This window comes from Acinonyx jubatus, chromosome B1 (assembly GCF_027475565.1).
Source record: "Acinonyx jubatus isolate Ajub_Pintada_27869175 chromosome B1, VMU_Ajub_asm_v1.0, whole genome shotgun sequence".
Lineage (NCBI taxonomy): Eukaryota > Metazoa > Chordata > Mammalia > Carnivora > Felidae > Acinonyx > Acinonyx jubatus.
The window spans coordinates 129610200-129624226 of NC_069382.1; the positions used below are offsets into that span (position 1 = coordinate 129610200).

The 14027-nt window shown below is 38.0% G+C and overlaps 1 protein-coding gene across 1 annotated transcript in view; it reads right to left on the reverse strand.

The window, feature by feature from the left end:
* HERC5 (HECT and RLD domain containing E3 ubiquitin protein ligase 5) overlaps positions 1 to 14027 on the reverse strand; it is a 45994-nt gene that overhangs the window by 2736 nt on the left and 29231 nt on the right. The window contains exons 14-20 of the mRNA XM_027060637.2: positions 12878 to 12994; positions 11696 to 11806; positions 9308 to 9478; positions 6402 to 6545; positions 5656 to 5822; positions 1505 to 1571; positions 558 to 628 (exon numbers count right to left, since the gene is read on the reverse strand). Of these exons, the coding sequence (XP_026916438.1) occupies positions 558 to 628; positions 1505 to 1571; positions 5656 to 5822; positions 6402 to 6545; positions 9308 to 9478; positions 11696 to 11806; positions 12878 to 12994 (848 nt within the window). The remainder of the gene's footprint in view (positions 1 to 557; positions 629 to 1504; positions 1572 to 5655; positions 5823 to 6401; positions 6546 to 9307; positions 9479 to 11695; positions 11807 to 12877; positions 12995 to 14027) is intronic.

A 14027-nucleotide genomic window follows, 5' to 3' on the forward strand; every position in this document is an offset into this window, starting at 1 on the left:
CCCTCTCCCACTTGTACTCCGTAAAAAAAAAGATTAAAGAAAACTAGTTGGCTTACACCATAATGCTCACTTGGCGGTATCCCTCTGCCTCTCTGACCAACTATCAACGGAACATTCTATAATCCCAAACTGTGGCTTTAAAATAGCATCCTATAAGGTGTTGAGAACTCAAGATACCACCGTAATATCTAATAATATTAACAGATACTAAGTACTGCTCCAGACCAGGCACCACTGTAGACCACTCTAGGTACCAGATATACAAGGATGAACATGACTAGTGCCTACCTTCATGGAGCTCATGGTAGTGGGGGAAATACAGATAGTAAACAAATAAACCCAAAAGGTAGGTAATGGTGATACAAAAAGAAAAAGTAGAGACAAAAGATAAGGGAAGGCCTCTCTGAGAAAGCCATTTCCTTCCTTACCAGAATATAAACTCCAGGAGACATATACATACACACAACACACACCAACTCTCTGCCTTATTAAAAAATGATAAATTTGGAATGGAAAATTATATAAACAAAACAAGTATTTCACTTCTCTGTACCTACTTGTTAGTCTGGTCAACAATTATGCATCTTCCATTAGGAATTAAGTCTACATCATTTTTGTCCCAGTGCACCTGTAATCACAAATAAACTCAGATATCTCCAGAATAATCCTAAACAATCTATTATCAATAAAAAGACTTTGAAACATACCTCTTTTCCTTAATATCTTGTAAAACTATATATTTTAGTCATAAAAACTAGCAAGGTATGAACACATGAAAAATTATCTTTATCATGAAGAATGAAAAACAAATTTTTATAGAATCATCTATTTTAGCTTATCATACTGAAAAAAACTGGCAAATTGCCGTATCTCAGTAATCATTTTATGTAGTATAGACCTACGTGGTAGATTTGCAAACATGGCCACAAATTCTTCCCAGCCTGGTATTCAAGCCTCTTTGCAGTGTGACTTTGCAATACTCCCTGCCCACCTCGATCAAGAGAAGTTTTTATCTTCAGCTCTTGAAGCTGGGTGTGGCCATGTGAGGTACTCTGGCCAATGGGATCTGACAGAAGTAAAAGCTTAAAAAGAAGCTTGTATGTTGAGGCTTGCACCTCTTTGTAATCCTGAGACAATTCTGTAAGGATACCTCAACCAGCCTACTGGGGAATAAGAAACCCCTAGAACAGAAAAGCTGTTCCAGCCCATACCCCACAAACCAGCCAACAACTAGGTATTCAAGCCAAGGCCAGTGTGAACCATCCAGCTCAGCAGTCAATTCACTCCAGAAATTCAATGAATTGTTTGTTTTAAGCCACTAAATTTAGCTGTTGTTTGTTACATAGTAAAATCTAACTGATATGCCCAGGTCATAAAAAATGAGGAAAAAAAACCCTTCTGCACTAATTCAGAAGTCTGTTATTTTGTTAAAGAGTGACATGCCTAGATAAATATGTAAAAGGGTAATCAGATTAAATGAAGCCAACTCTTACAGTTTACTCACATTAAAATATATATAAAATACTTCTCCAAAGTCATCACCTTCATCATCCAGAAGTGTTTGCAAACTCCTAAAGAACAAATAATTTTGTTATTTAAAAGTCAATAATCAATCACTAGATAGATCATCTAAAATAAATGTCAAGTGCATGACTATTCGGAAGGTGGGAGGTCAGGGAGTTAGTTAATTAACACTGCCCATTTCTCTGTGTACTGATAGCCAGACACCAACTACAAGTGTGAAGTTTATGAGTATTTGCAATTCTGTAAGTTCTCTTCCTTCCATCCTTACTTCCTTTACCCAGTGATTGTAGGTTTCTATTTAGAGGATTGATAATGTATTTTTTTAAGAGAAAGTCTATTTTTATTTTTTTTTAATGTTTATTTATTTTTGAGAGAGAGAGAGAGCATGCACATGTGAGCAGGGAAGGGGCAGAGAAAGAGGGAGACAGGAAATCTCAAGCAGGCTCCGCCACCATCAGCACAGAGCCCAATGTGGGGATCGGATCCACCATGAGATCATGACTTCAGCTGAAATCAAGAGCCAGACGCCCAAACTACTGAGCCACCCAGGTGCCCCAGAACTGATCATGTATGTAACTGATACCCAAACTCATTCAAATCAGTGTTATCTTTACTTAAAATTTGAACTTCACTTACAGAATAAATACCCTCTTTCTAAATATCAGGGATCACTTAGGAAATCTGAGGTATGAGAAGGTCACAGAATGTTCTCTGCATCTACTGTCCCAATATCATCAAGCTTAAGACAGACATGAATTTGATCACCTTAACTGTTTCAAGGCATCTGTGTGAATATAGGTTATATTAGGATGGATAGCAGCCAGTCTTTTTGTATCTCCATCCTCTTGTCCTATGGTACCTCACACATATTTTTAAAGTTGTATATCTCATCATATTTGCTCATTCACTCATTTATTCATTCAACTAACATTTACTAAGCACCCAATGTAGCAGGTATAAGGGATGTAAAGTTCAGACATTACTGTCAATGAACCCTGAGACTAGCAGTAGTAGGTAAGATATGCTGATGAAAGTCTCCTCTACAGTACACTGTTTATGAATACCAAGGAAGCTGCCTCCAAAACTAAAACTAAAATAGTGCTAATATCTTATACCTACTTATATGGGATACCTCCCCTATCCCATTTTTCTATCACCCCCAAACTGGGTTACAAATACCAGTTTGCAGGGTGCCGTTTCCCCTTTTGTTAAGGGATCTCATGAAGAACAGATAAATTCTTTCATCTTATTGAAGTTACACCTATTAATCTTTCCTTTAATGTTAGTACTTTTTATTTTTATGTCTTAATTAAAACTGCAATGGTGAGAAAGAGATCTGTCCATATTTTCAACATGTTTGCATTTAATATTTAAGTCCTTCATCCACACGAAGTTGATTTTTGTACATGGCATAAGGTTATCAGCTCTCATTTTTTCCCATATGCTTGAACTGACGATACTCCTGTTCCCATTAATCTGGTATGCTACCTCTAACAAGTTCCATAGGTGCATGGGTCAGTTTCTGACCTGCACTCCTACTGTGCTGTCCTAATACAGTTTTCTAAAAATTCTTAATATCTGGTAGGCCAAGTTCCCTATCCCTATTCACCTTTTTCTGCTAGCGGTTCTTGGCCTTCTGCTCATCCATATACATGTTATAATCAGTCTGTGAAATTTCATGGAAAGCCTGCTGAGATTAAAACTGGAGTTTCACTGAATACCAAGATCAGTGGCTTTCCATGTGTGACCCAGACCAGAAACTTCTGGAAATCTCTAAGGACTTCACAAGTGACCTATGAGGTCAAAACTATTTTCATAATCATACCAAAATATTACTCACTTTTTTCATTTCTGTCTTAAGTATAGAAGGCAGTTTTCCAGAGGCTATATTATGTGATAGCTAATAGAATGAATGTTTATGTATCCTCCATTTAAAACATTTATCACCTTTAATTTCTAATACTGTAAATACTGACAAATACAACCAACATATGGATAAGCTCTTTGGGGTCTTCAATACTTTTTAAGTCTTTAGACTTAAAAGTGTGAAAAACATGCATACCGATATAATGATCTTTACATGTACTAATGTTGATGTGTTTTAAGTTTATTAAGTCTTCTGAGGCATTAGTATTATTACATCATTTTCATTGTTCTAGGAAAAAATAATACATTTATTTCCTCCTCTCCAAATCTTGTACTTTTGATACTTTTTCCTTATCAATAGTATAATTAGTATAGTGATTAACAGTTGGATGACGGGAGCACTTGAGTGGCTCAATTGGTTAAGTGTCCTACTCTTCGTTTTGGCTCAGGTCATGATCTCACAGTTCATGAGTTTGAGCCCTGCATCGGGCTCTGCTCTGATGGCATGGAGCCTGCTTGGGATTCTTCTCTCCCTCTCTCTGTGCCCCTCCCTGGCTTGTGACAGTGTGCTCTCTCTCTCAAAAATAAATAACAAATATTAAAAAAAAAAATGTTTTTTTAAGGTTGGATGCTGGAGACAGACTATGTTCAATTTCATGGTTTTGTCACTATGGAGTCTGGGACAAGTTACCTAACCTGTCCGTTTCAGTTTCCTCATCTGTGAAATGGGGATACTAACAATAATAGGACCATACTACTATTCTCATTCTTTTGAAAATCTACATAGGATTCCATTGCATAAATAAGTCAAAAATACAGAATTCCTTTACTGAAAAACATTTAGGTATTCCACGCATTATGGACTATGTAACACAATACACATTTGTATGGAAAAATCCTTGCATGGTTGTATTATTTCTGAAAGTAAAATGCCTAGAAGTACAACTGCTAAGTCAAAGAGGCAAACACATTTTTGATTCAGATTAAGTACTACCATACTGTTCTCTGAAAAGGAACCACCAATTTACATGTCCGCTATTAATACCTGAAATTAGAACAAACCTTTTCCCAAATCCTCACAAACACTATACAGCATCAGTATTTCAATCTGTCAGTCTAAAGCACAAATCAGCCTCTGATTTCAATCTGTATTCTAGGATGACTGGGGAGATTAAGCCATTCTAAATTTTTTTTGTGTGGGTTGTCTTCTTGTATACTTTGCCAATTTTTCTTATGGATGTATAGGAACACTTTATACAGCAAGGCTATTACCCCTTTCTCTTACCAGTATTTTTTTGTGAGGTGGTAGCTTGGCTTTTTAATTTAGAAATAAGTTTTCACTTTAAAGGTGATGATATGAAATGAGATTTAAAATAAACATCACTTGCAGATTTCGCACCATGGTATAACTTATGCTCTGTCCATGACTGTTTCTACACAAGTAAAGTGCAAAGATTAATGCAAGCACTGAGGAGAGGAGGAAAATCAACTTGTCTTCATTTTAGAAAGTTCAATTATTATCCAACAATTCTTTCCAAAATTAAAATTGATTTAAAGTATCTACAATGGGGGTGCCTGGGTGGCTCAGCTAGTGGAATGTCCTGGGATTGAGCCCACACTGGGCTCTGTGCAGTGTGGAGCCTGCTTGGGGTTCTCTCTCCCTCTCTTTCTCTCTGCCCCTTGCCTGCTCTTGCTCTCTCTGTCTCAAAAAAACAAAAAGTACCTACAATGTTGAACATGAAAATACTATTAGGGTGTGTGTGTTTAAATATTTACAGGAACACCTTGGAGATACTGTAGTTTGGTTCAAGACCACCATAATAAAGCAGTTATCCCAACAGAGTAAGTCAAAAGGATTATTTGTTTTCTCAGTGCATATAAAAGTTATGTTTGCACATATACTGTATTCTATTAAGTATTCAATAGCATTATATCTAAAAAACAATGTGCATACCTTAATTTAAAAATACTTTATTGATAAAAGTGTAACTATCCTGAGTTCTCATCAAGTTTTAGTTACTGATCACACATCACCATAACAAATATAATGGAAAATTTTGAAATACTACGAACATTACCAAAATGTGACACAGAGACACAAAGTCAGCAAATGCTGTTGGAAAAATGCCTTGACATGGGTTGCCACAAACCTTCAATTTGTAAAAAAATGCTACTAACTGTGAAGCACAACAAAATAGTAAAAGGTATGCCTATATCTAAATATATATTATATGGAGTTCTAGAAAAAGAACTATGTTTACTTACTTTCCCAAAACAGGGCTAAGTTCTTTTAAGTCTTCCAGTGATGGCGCCTGGTTCAACAGTTTCTTAAACAGGGCCAGTGGAAAAGGGATGTTGGCAACATTGAAATTGAACAGAGAAAGTCCACACAGAACCCCAAAGAAGAAATATCTCTTCTTCTCAAATTTAGGCTGCAAAGAGAAAAAAACAAAAAACAAAAAACCTAATGTGTTATAATTTTTACAAGTAAAACAAAATTTTTGTATTAGGTATACCTTTTCACCCTTTCACAAAATCAAATCACAAATTAAAATAAAAAAACTTGTCATAAGAATATTTAGAGTTTATGTATAGTCATTAAGTCAATTTCAATCTCTGCCACAGGAACAGAAATAGAATTATACAAACTGAAGTTTTCTCAATTTCTTTTCACAGCCATTGCCTTCAAATTCATTGGGAAAAATAGAACTGAACAACAAAAAAAAAAAGAATGCCTGAGAAAGGAAGGGTTCTTTTTTATCTATACGTTCTACAAATGGTTAATAACAAATACTGCTTAAGTTTTCCTGTGTAGTCAGAAATAGGAACCCAGCGAAAAAGAGACTCTATTTTAAAGAAAATCATCACCTTATTAAAATTGAAGATTATCTCCATAATTCTATGTACCAGTAATTCCTCTCCTAAAATGAAACAGTCTAGACAACCTAATTTTCAATGGTATGTGACATGCATTTGCTTTCATGATAACCATAAGCAAAGAGAAGACTTACCCTGACAGGAAACCACATGTAGGAAGCCTCCTCAGGATATGTGAACATCCCATATTCTGGACGGGTCATCTCCTCAAACAGACAGTGGAAAAATTCTACCTTGACTCCTCCAGAGTCAAGCCCAATTTCTCCACTAAATGAAACCTGAGGAAACAGAACAAGTAACACATCACTTCCAGGGCTCTGTATTGCTATGTATTAAAGCTCATTTAATAACAGTTACAGTAAGGGGTGTCCGACTGTTCAGCTGGAAGAGATTGTGATTCTTGATCTTGGGGTCCTGAGTTTAAGCCTTTTATTGGGTACAGAGACTGCTTTATAAAACTTAAAAAAAAAAAGCTACAGTGAACATGATCTGTAGACCCAAGTATTTGGTGAACAACATGGTATTACCATATTTAATCTTCCCATTAATTCTATGAGGTGATAAAGCTTCAAGAATTTATTTATTTATTTATTTTTCCTCTTGGTACTTTTTTTTTCAATATATGAAATTTATTGTCAAATTGGTTTCCATACAACACCCAGTGCTCATCCTAAAAGGTGCCCTCCTCAATACCCATCACCCACCCTCCCCTCCCTCCCACCCCCCATCAACCCTCAGTTTGTTCTCAGTTTTTAACAGTCTCTTATGCTTTGGCTCTCTCCCACTCTAACCTCTTTTTTTTTTTTCTTCCCCTCCCCCAGGGGTTTCTGTTAAGTTTCTCAGGATCCACATAAGAGTGAAACCATATGCTATCTGCCTTTCTCTGTATGGCTTATTTCACTTAGCATCACACTCTCCAGTTCCATCCACGTTGCTACAAAGGGCCATATTTCATTCTTTCTCATTGCCACGTAGTACTCCATTGTGTATATAAACCACAATTTCTTTACCCACTCATCAGTTGATGGACATTTAGGCTCTTTCCAAATTTGGCTATTGCTGAGAGTTAAAGCTTCAAGAATTTAAATAACTTCCCCAACGTGACACACAGCTAAGAGGTGCAGCCTCAATTTAATCCTGGGTCTGTCAAGTCTCAGAGCCAGCCTTCTTTAGCTACTAATCTCACCTCAATGGGCATCATTATTATATAATAAAGTATCTTGAGCATAATGAAAAAAACAAAGAAATAAAAAAATTTTCAAAAGACTGAAAAACCAGAGCACACATAAGATATTTATTGGCTTGGTTGTTTACTCCCTGAGAAGGCACCTGTTGACACCAATTCCTCCCTAGGATGATTCTGTCATAACCCTCCTTTACTTCTCCAATTACTCGCTCATTCCTGCCTTTCCTTCTTGGAATCCCTCACTTTGGTGTACAAATGTGGTAAGGTCTCCCTTGTTCTTAAAAGAAGAAGAAAAATCTCAACATTCCTTGTCTTCAATATAGACAATCCTGGCTTCTACGGTTGCTAAATTCTGGAGAATTGTGTACACCAGCTTCCAAACATATTTCTCTGCTTAAATGCTCTCTCCAAGAGGACCTGGAACCTGTGAACCCCCAATTCCAGGGACTTGTTCTCATGTCTCCTCTCCTTGATTTTACGAACTCATTTTACCCTACTGATCACCTCTTCTTTCTTCATACCCTCTCCTTCCTTGCTTTCTCTTAAAAAGCATTAATTGGGTTTTTACTTCTCTCTTCTTTTTCCTGCTGCTTTAACACCAGAAATGCCTGTGGTTCTGTGCTATTTCTGTTCTTTTTGCTCTTTCCCTGGATGTTTGATTTCTCTTTAAAACTTCACATATCACTTACAGGCATTTAACCTTCAAATCCACTCTCATCCTATCTTCTCTCCTGACTGACACACACTCCTATCTGAAGGCCTGCTTAACATTCTGTCAGGATATTCCACTGGCACTTCACCCACAGCTTTTACTGGTTTGTTTGGATGAATGTCTCTTCCATTTTCTAGAGATCCAAGTTTTAAAACCTCAGTGAGCTATTTAAAATCTGCGTAAGGCCAGGTATCAAATCCTCTGCTCCCTCCTGTGGACAATCTCCTTAATGTCACAAAGCCTCTGTTTTCTCCTTAAGATTCTCGGAAAGATTAAATAGGATAACATACAAAATGCCTCACACAGTCTGGAAAGTGGTCGCTGCTCATCAAATGTTACCTAAGTTTTTTAAATGTATGAAATATGGGGCGCCTGGGTGGCTCAGTCGGTTTAGCGTCTGACTTCAGCTCACATCATGATCTCACGGTCTGTGGGTTCAAGCCCCGTGTTGGGCTCTGTGCTGACAGCTTGGAGCCTGCTTCAGATTCTGTGTCTCCCTCTCTCTCTGCCCCTCCCCTGCTCATGCTCTGTCTCTCTCTGTCTCAAAAATAAATAAAAATATTTAAAAAACAAATAAATAAAATGGATGAAATATAAAAGTGGAACTTAAATAATTCTGTGGACTGGCTGGCTGGCACAGGTAAAATTCGCATAATGAGTCTTAGATTTTTTTTTAACAATCTATGTGGAGAGTATGTGGAAGCAGTCCCTCTCAGGCGAGGGGGAGCGTGGGGCTGCCTTGTGACCTGGCTGCATTCCCCCTTTTCCTCACAGCTGCCCAAAGATAACAAGAAGAAAGATGCTGGAAAGCCAGCCAAAAAAAGACAAAGACCCAGTGAACAAATATGGGGCAAGGCCAAAAAGAAGAAGTGGCCCAAAGGCAAAGTTCAGGACAAGCTCAATAACCTGGTCTTGTCTGACAAAGCAAGTTCCCAACTATAAGCTTCTAACTCCAGCTGTCGTCTCTGAGAGACTGAAGATTCAAGGACCCCTGGTCAGGGAAGCCCTTTAGGAGCTCCTTTGTAAAGGAGTTTATTAAATAAAAATAAAAATAAAGTAATTTCTTCTCTGGAAGAACCACGGTTACATCTTTTTAGATCTTTCTTCTCTCTGCAGCAAAAATATTGAGAATTATACTTTACCATTAACTCCCTCCTCAGATCTTCATTCTCAAACTGATTTAGGTGACTCAAAACATCCTCAATCAAGTGATTCCTTCTGACTGTCAGATTGAATGTAGGCAACAAAGATAATTCGGACCTTCCGTGTTCCACAACTCCGGCCAGCCGCATACAAGCTCTAAATTTTTTCTCCTAGAAAAACCAATGTTTCACTTCATTTCACCATTTGCTCTAAGTAGGAATTTACAAATGGGAATAAACTGGTTCAATTTATCATGAGTGCACATCACAAACATTTATGAAAAGAGCTTTGTTTACATATGCCACTGGAGAGAAGCTATACATTCAGTATTCACACTCAGTAAGCAGAAGAAACACCAAAGGAATGAAAAGCTTTGTGGAGCCAACCAGGATCAGCAGGGAAGTGACCAACTGTGGGCTCTATTGGTCCACTTTATCCTGCAAACACAATTATTAATACTTCAGGTTACCAAAGCTAATTACCATGATTAGGCTAAGAGAAGAATTAGCAGATACTAAAGCAGTATGCTGAACAGAACATTCTCACTTGGAAAAGAATCTCAGTAGCTTAGAAAGAAAGCAGGTGGGGCACCAGGGTGTCTCAGTCGATTGAGCGCCCAACTAATGTTGGCTCAGGTCATGATCCCAGGGTTGTGGGATAGAGCCCCGTGTCAGGCTATGTGCTCAGCATGGAGGCTGTTCAGGGTTCTCTCGCTCTCCCTCTGTCCCTCTCCCATGCTTGTGCGCTCTCTAAAATAAGATTTAAAAAAAAAAAATAGAAACAGAAAGCAAGCAAGCATGCTGCAGGAAAAGTTCAGGTATGAGAGACCTCTCTGAAGTCATCCTAATCTCAGAGGAAAACCCAACAAGAGATTTTAAAGATGATCTAAGAAGTTATATAGGAGACAGCAAGAGAGACCACACACACACACACACACACACACACACACACACACACACACAAAGACTATCTATCTGACCAAATGGCAATTTGAGATCATTAAAGTCTAAGGTTCTTGACGAAACAACAATCAAATATCAGTTCCATAAAATTATTACTGGAGGCCTGTTTAAAATTAGGAGAGGGGCACCCTAGGTGGCTCAGTCGGCTGAGCTCAACTCTTGATTTTGGCTCAGGTCAAACCTGATCCCAGGGTCATGGGATGGAGCCCCACACTGGTGCTGAGCATGGAGTCTGCTTAATATTCTCTCTCTTTCTCTCTCTCCCTCTGTCCCTCTCCCTTGTTCACACTCTCACTCTTTCTTAAAAAAATAAAAATAAATAAAAATTAGGAGAGAACAGCTACAAGAGTTGAAAAAATGAAAAAAAAAGTTCTTGTATCTTTTTCCTTTCATTTTCCTGTTAAATAGTTCATTAATGGTCATACTCATAAATCAATTTCCTATTTTGTTTTATAATGGTTAACTTCATTATGTAGAAGTATCTACTTTTATGACATACATTTAAATATTACTCATATATATACACACATGGATGCATATATAAAAGTGATAAGAACTAAGGCTCTTGGGCACTTAAACTTCCCTAAGCGTTTTCTTTTTTTAAATATTTTTAATATTTAAAAATTTTTATTTTAATATTTATTTTGAGACAGAGTGCGCACACAAGTGGGGGAGTGATAGAGAGAGAGGGTGAGAGAGGATCCCAAGCAGACTCCATGCTATCAGCACAGAACACAATGAGGGGTTCCTTCTCACAAACCGTGAGATCATGACCTGAGCTAATATCAAGAGTCAGATACTTAACCGACTGAACCACCCAGGCTCCTCTCCCTAGGCATTTTCAATTGTCCAGTTTTAAATTCAAAATCACTTTTCCAGATATGCTGACAAACAGAACCAACTCACCTGATGACAGTTCATTGAAAAGGGGATATTTTTACAAACCTTTATCATGGTATCATCAGAGTATCATCCATTTATGTGTGTCTGCATTTCAAGAATCCTGTCGCCTGTATTCCCACTGCTATGTTTTTATTATTATTATTATTATTATTACTATTACTATTATTAGACTGGGCCTCCTTAAATACTGGTGCTAATCCCAATCAAACCCAAGTCTGCTATGCCTCTCTAAGTCCCATTCAGAAGACCTGTAGAGAGGCTCCAACCTCAAGTAAAAGCCCTACAAATTAGGTCAGCTGCCCATCCACTACCCTTCACTACTGAGGCCTTAATGTGCCTCAAGGCCAAGCCAATCCAAATGATGACCGTCTTTCTTGCCATCTTTATTAGTCTAAGCTCCATGAATGTTACAACCATTGGTCTTACCAGTGGGTAGCTCCCTTATCAACCCCTAAAATACTGTATACTTATGAAGGCATTTACCATTTAATTTAATAAAGACAAAGACAAAGACATACATACCTGTATTTTTAAAAGTGAATCTGCATATAGTAGTTTGATTTTTGACAAAATATTAAAGATAAACGGAAAATGACTGAATATGACAGGATACGGAGTGTCTACTGAAGTGTCCTAAAAATAGAAATGACGAGAATTCTGACAACTCAGAGGACAGAGAAATCTTATACCTTAGCTCACATCCTTAAACCCCTGGTAGTTTGTGGTCTCAGTTCTTACAGCCAAAGCAATCCAAATTGCTGGTCAGCAGTACTTAAATATATAAAATTCTATGAAAATGTTTTGTATATATCAATGAAAGGTATATAAACCTAGTATTATCAGCACTCATTTAATTTAGCAATTAATTATAAACTCCAGATGTTTTCCCAAAGAATATGTTCTGCCACAATCTGCACTTCTGAAATGCAAATTAGTTCAGATGCATTTAGTAAACAGGGGAATGATATAATGTGGATAGCTGAGGAGCTCATACAGGATTTCTGCCAGTCTGTGCTAGCAGCACAATTACAGCCTTCAGACAGAAGGAGAAAACCTCAGGTCAGCTGTTGAACTGGCAGCAACAGCTCATTAGCTTTATTTTAAGAAAATAAAAAAGGAGTATTTCTACCTGGAGCAACCGACAAGGCTGCAGCCCTGTCCTGCTGGCTCCTGATGAGGCATGCTGCCCTGTACCTACAGGCAGAGCCCCACTCACATCTATGTGAGCTCCACATCACCAGTCCTCTACTTAGGAGTGTGGATAGAATCCCACCCTTTTGTCTTGTGCAATTCATACTCTTCTGGCACTCTCCACAAGCTGCCTGCCTGTGGCTGCGCCACATGATTTAAGGTAGCAACCACTTTTCCATTAAGGTTCTACAAAACTGCATTGGTTTTGAGGGGTCTGTCTTGCTTTTCCTAGAAGTCCCGTTATTCCTACTGAGCAATTCTGCAGAATACAAGGATATTTGGAAATTCATGCACAATGTTATAGCACAAATACCTATATTAACTCAATGATTGTCAACTTTGCTCCTTTAAACGTGCCCTACTTGTGGCATCTGGCTGGCTCAGTCAGTGGAGCCTGTGACTCGATCTGAGGGTTGTGAGTTCGAGTCCCACACTAGGTATAGATCACTTTTAAAAAAATTAAATCTTTAAAAAAATAAAAATAAAAGCAAAAAAGAAACATGCCATACTTACCAAGTTGTTCACTCTCCAAGAAGACCTTCTATATGCATCCCCATAAAAATCAAGCCATTGTGTAAGTTCGTTTATTTTGAAAATATTTTCGGGCAGTTGACATTTAGCCTGGTTTACCTTAAATAAAATACGGCCCGTGAGAAAGTTTTATAAATGAAGACAATTTTGCTTTAGGGCTATTAATTAGATTAGCAGAATAAATAAATTACATAGTCTTTCAATGAACAGAATAAAGTTCTATCCAATTCCTCCACTGACAAAGCCCCACATTTTCAGGAACATGAAGAATACCTGTAATAGCAGAAATTGATGATATGATAACTCCTACTTACTTTTAATTCATAGAAATGTTGTAAAGAATTTTAGGTCCAAAGAAAAATACACTGCAGTATGAATCCAAAGTAGTCTTGAGGCCCAATTTTAGGCCATATTCTTCACAGCTTAACAGCATACCATTTACAGATGTTCCCCTCTGGCAAGGCATATGTGGAACATTCCCCTCCTGAACACATAGGGGAATTTTGCAGCCTTCCATCCCTTAAGATGACCAGAGTTATTTATTTTGACATGTACATGGGAACCCAGAATAGTGCTAACCATCAGTGAAGTCACTCATAATGACACTAGATGCTTTCGACATGAGTGACCATCATGTCGAGCGACCTGGTTGGACACAGTCCTAGCCTAAATGACTAATTCTCAACAGGTCTTCTAAAAGCCCCTCTTAGCTGTGTAAGCTAAGACCATTCACCTGGAATATTCTTACTGACCCTGGCCCAGACCCCAAATGATCCAAGCCTCCCAGTACCAACACCAAAAGCATTGTGAAGCTGTTTCAACCGTGAATACGGTCCTCTGGATCCTGCTGATCTCAGCCTTCCACAGTCAACAGCCTTAACATCCCCAATTATGGAAAAAGTGACTGCTTTATCCTTGTGGTTTCTTGCAGTCTCCCTTTTGAGGTTGGGGGCGGGGGGTAGGTAGTGACAATCTGAGGTCACTGTCAGAGTCAAAAGGATAAAGCAAGATCCCTTGACGATTTCTTTTGGTGTTCAGTATTTCTCAGCATTTTTCTTTTAATTTTTTAATGTTTACTTTTGAAAAAGAGAGAGACAGAGCGTGAGCAGGGAAGGGGCAGAGAGAGACAGAG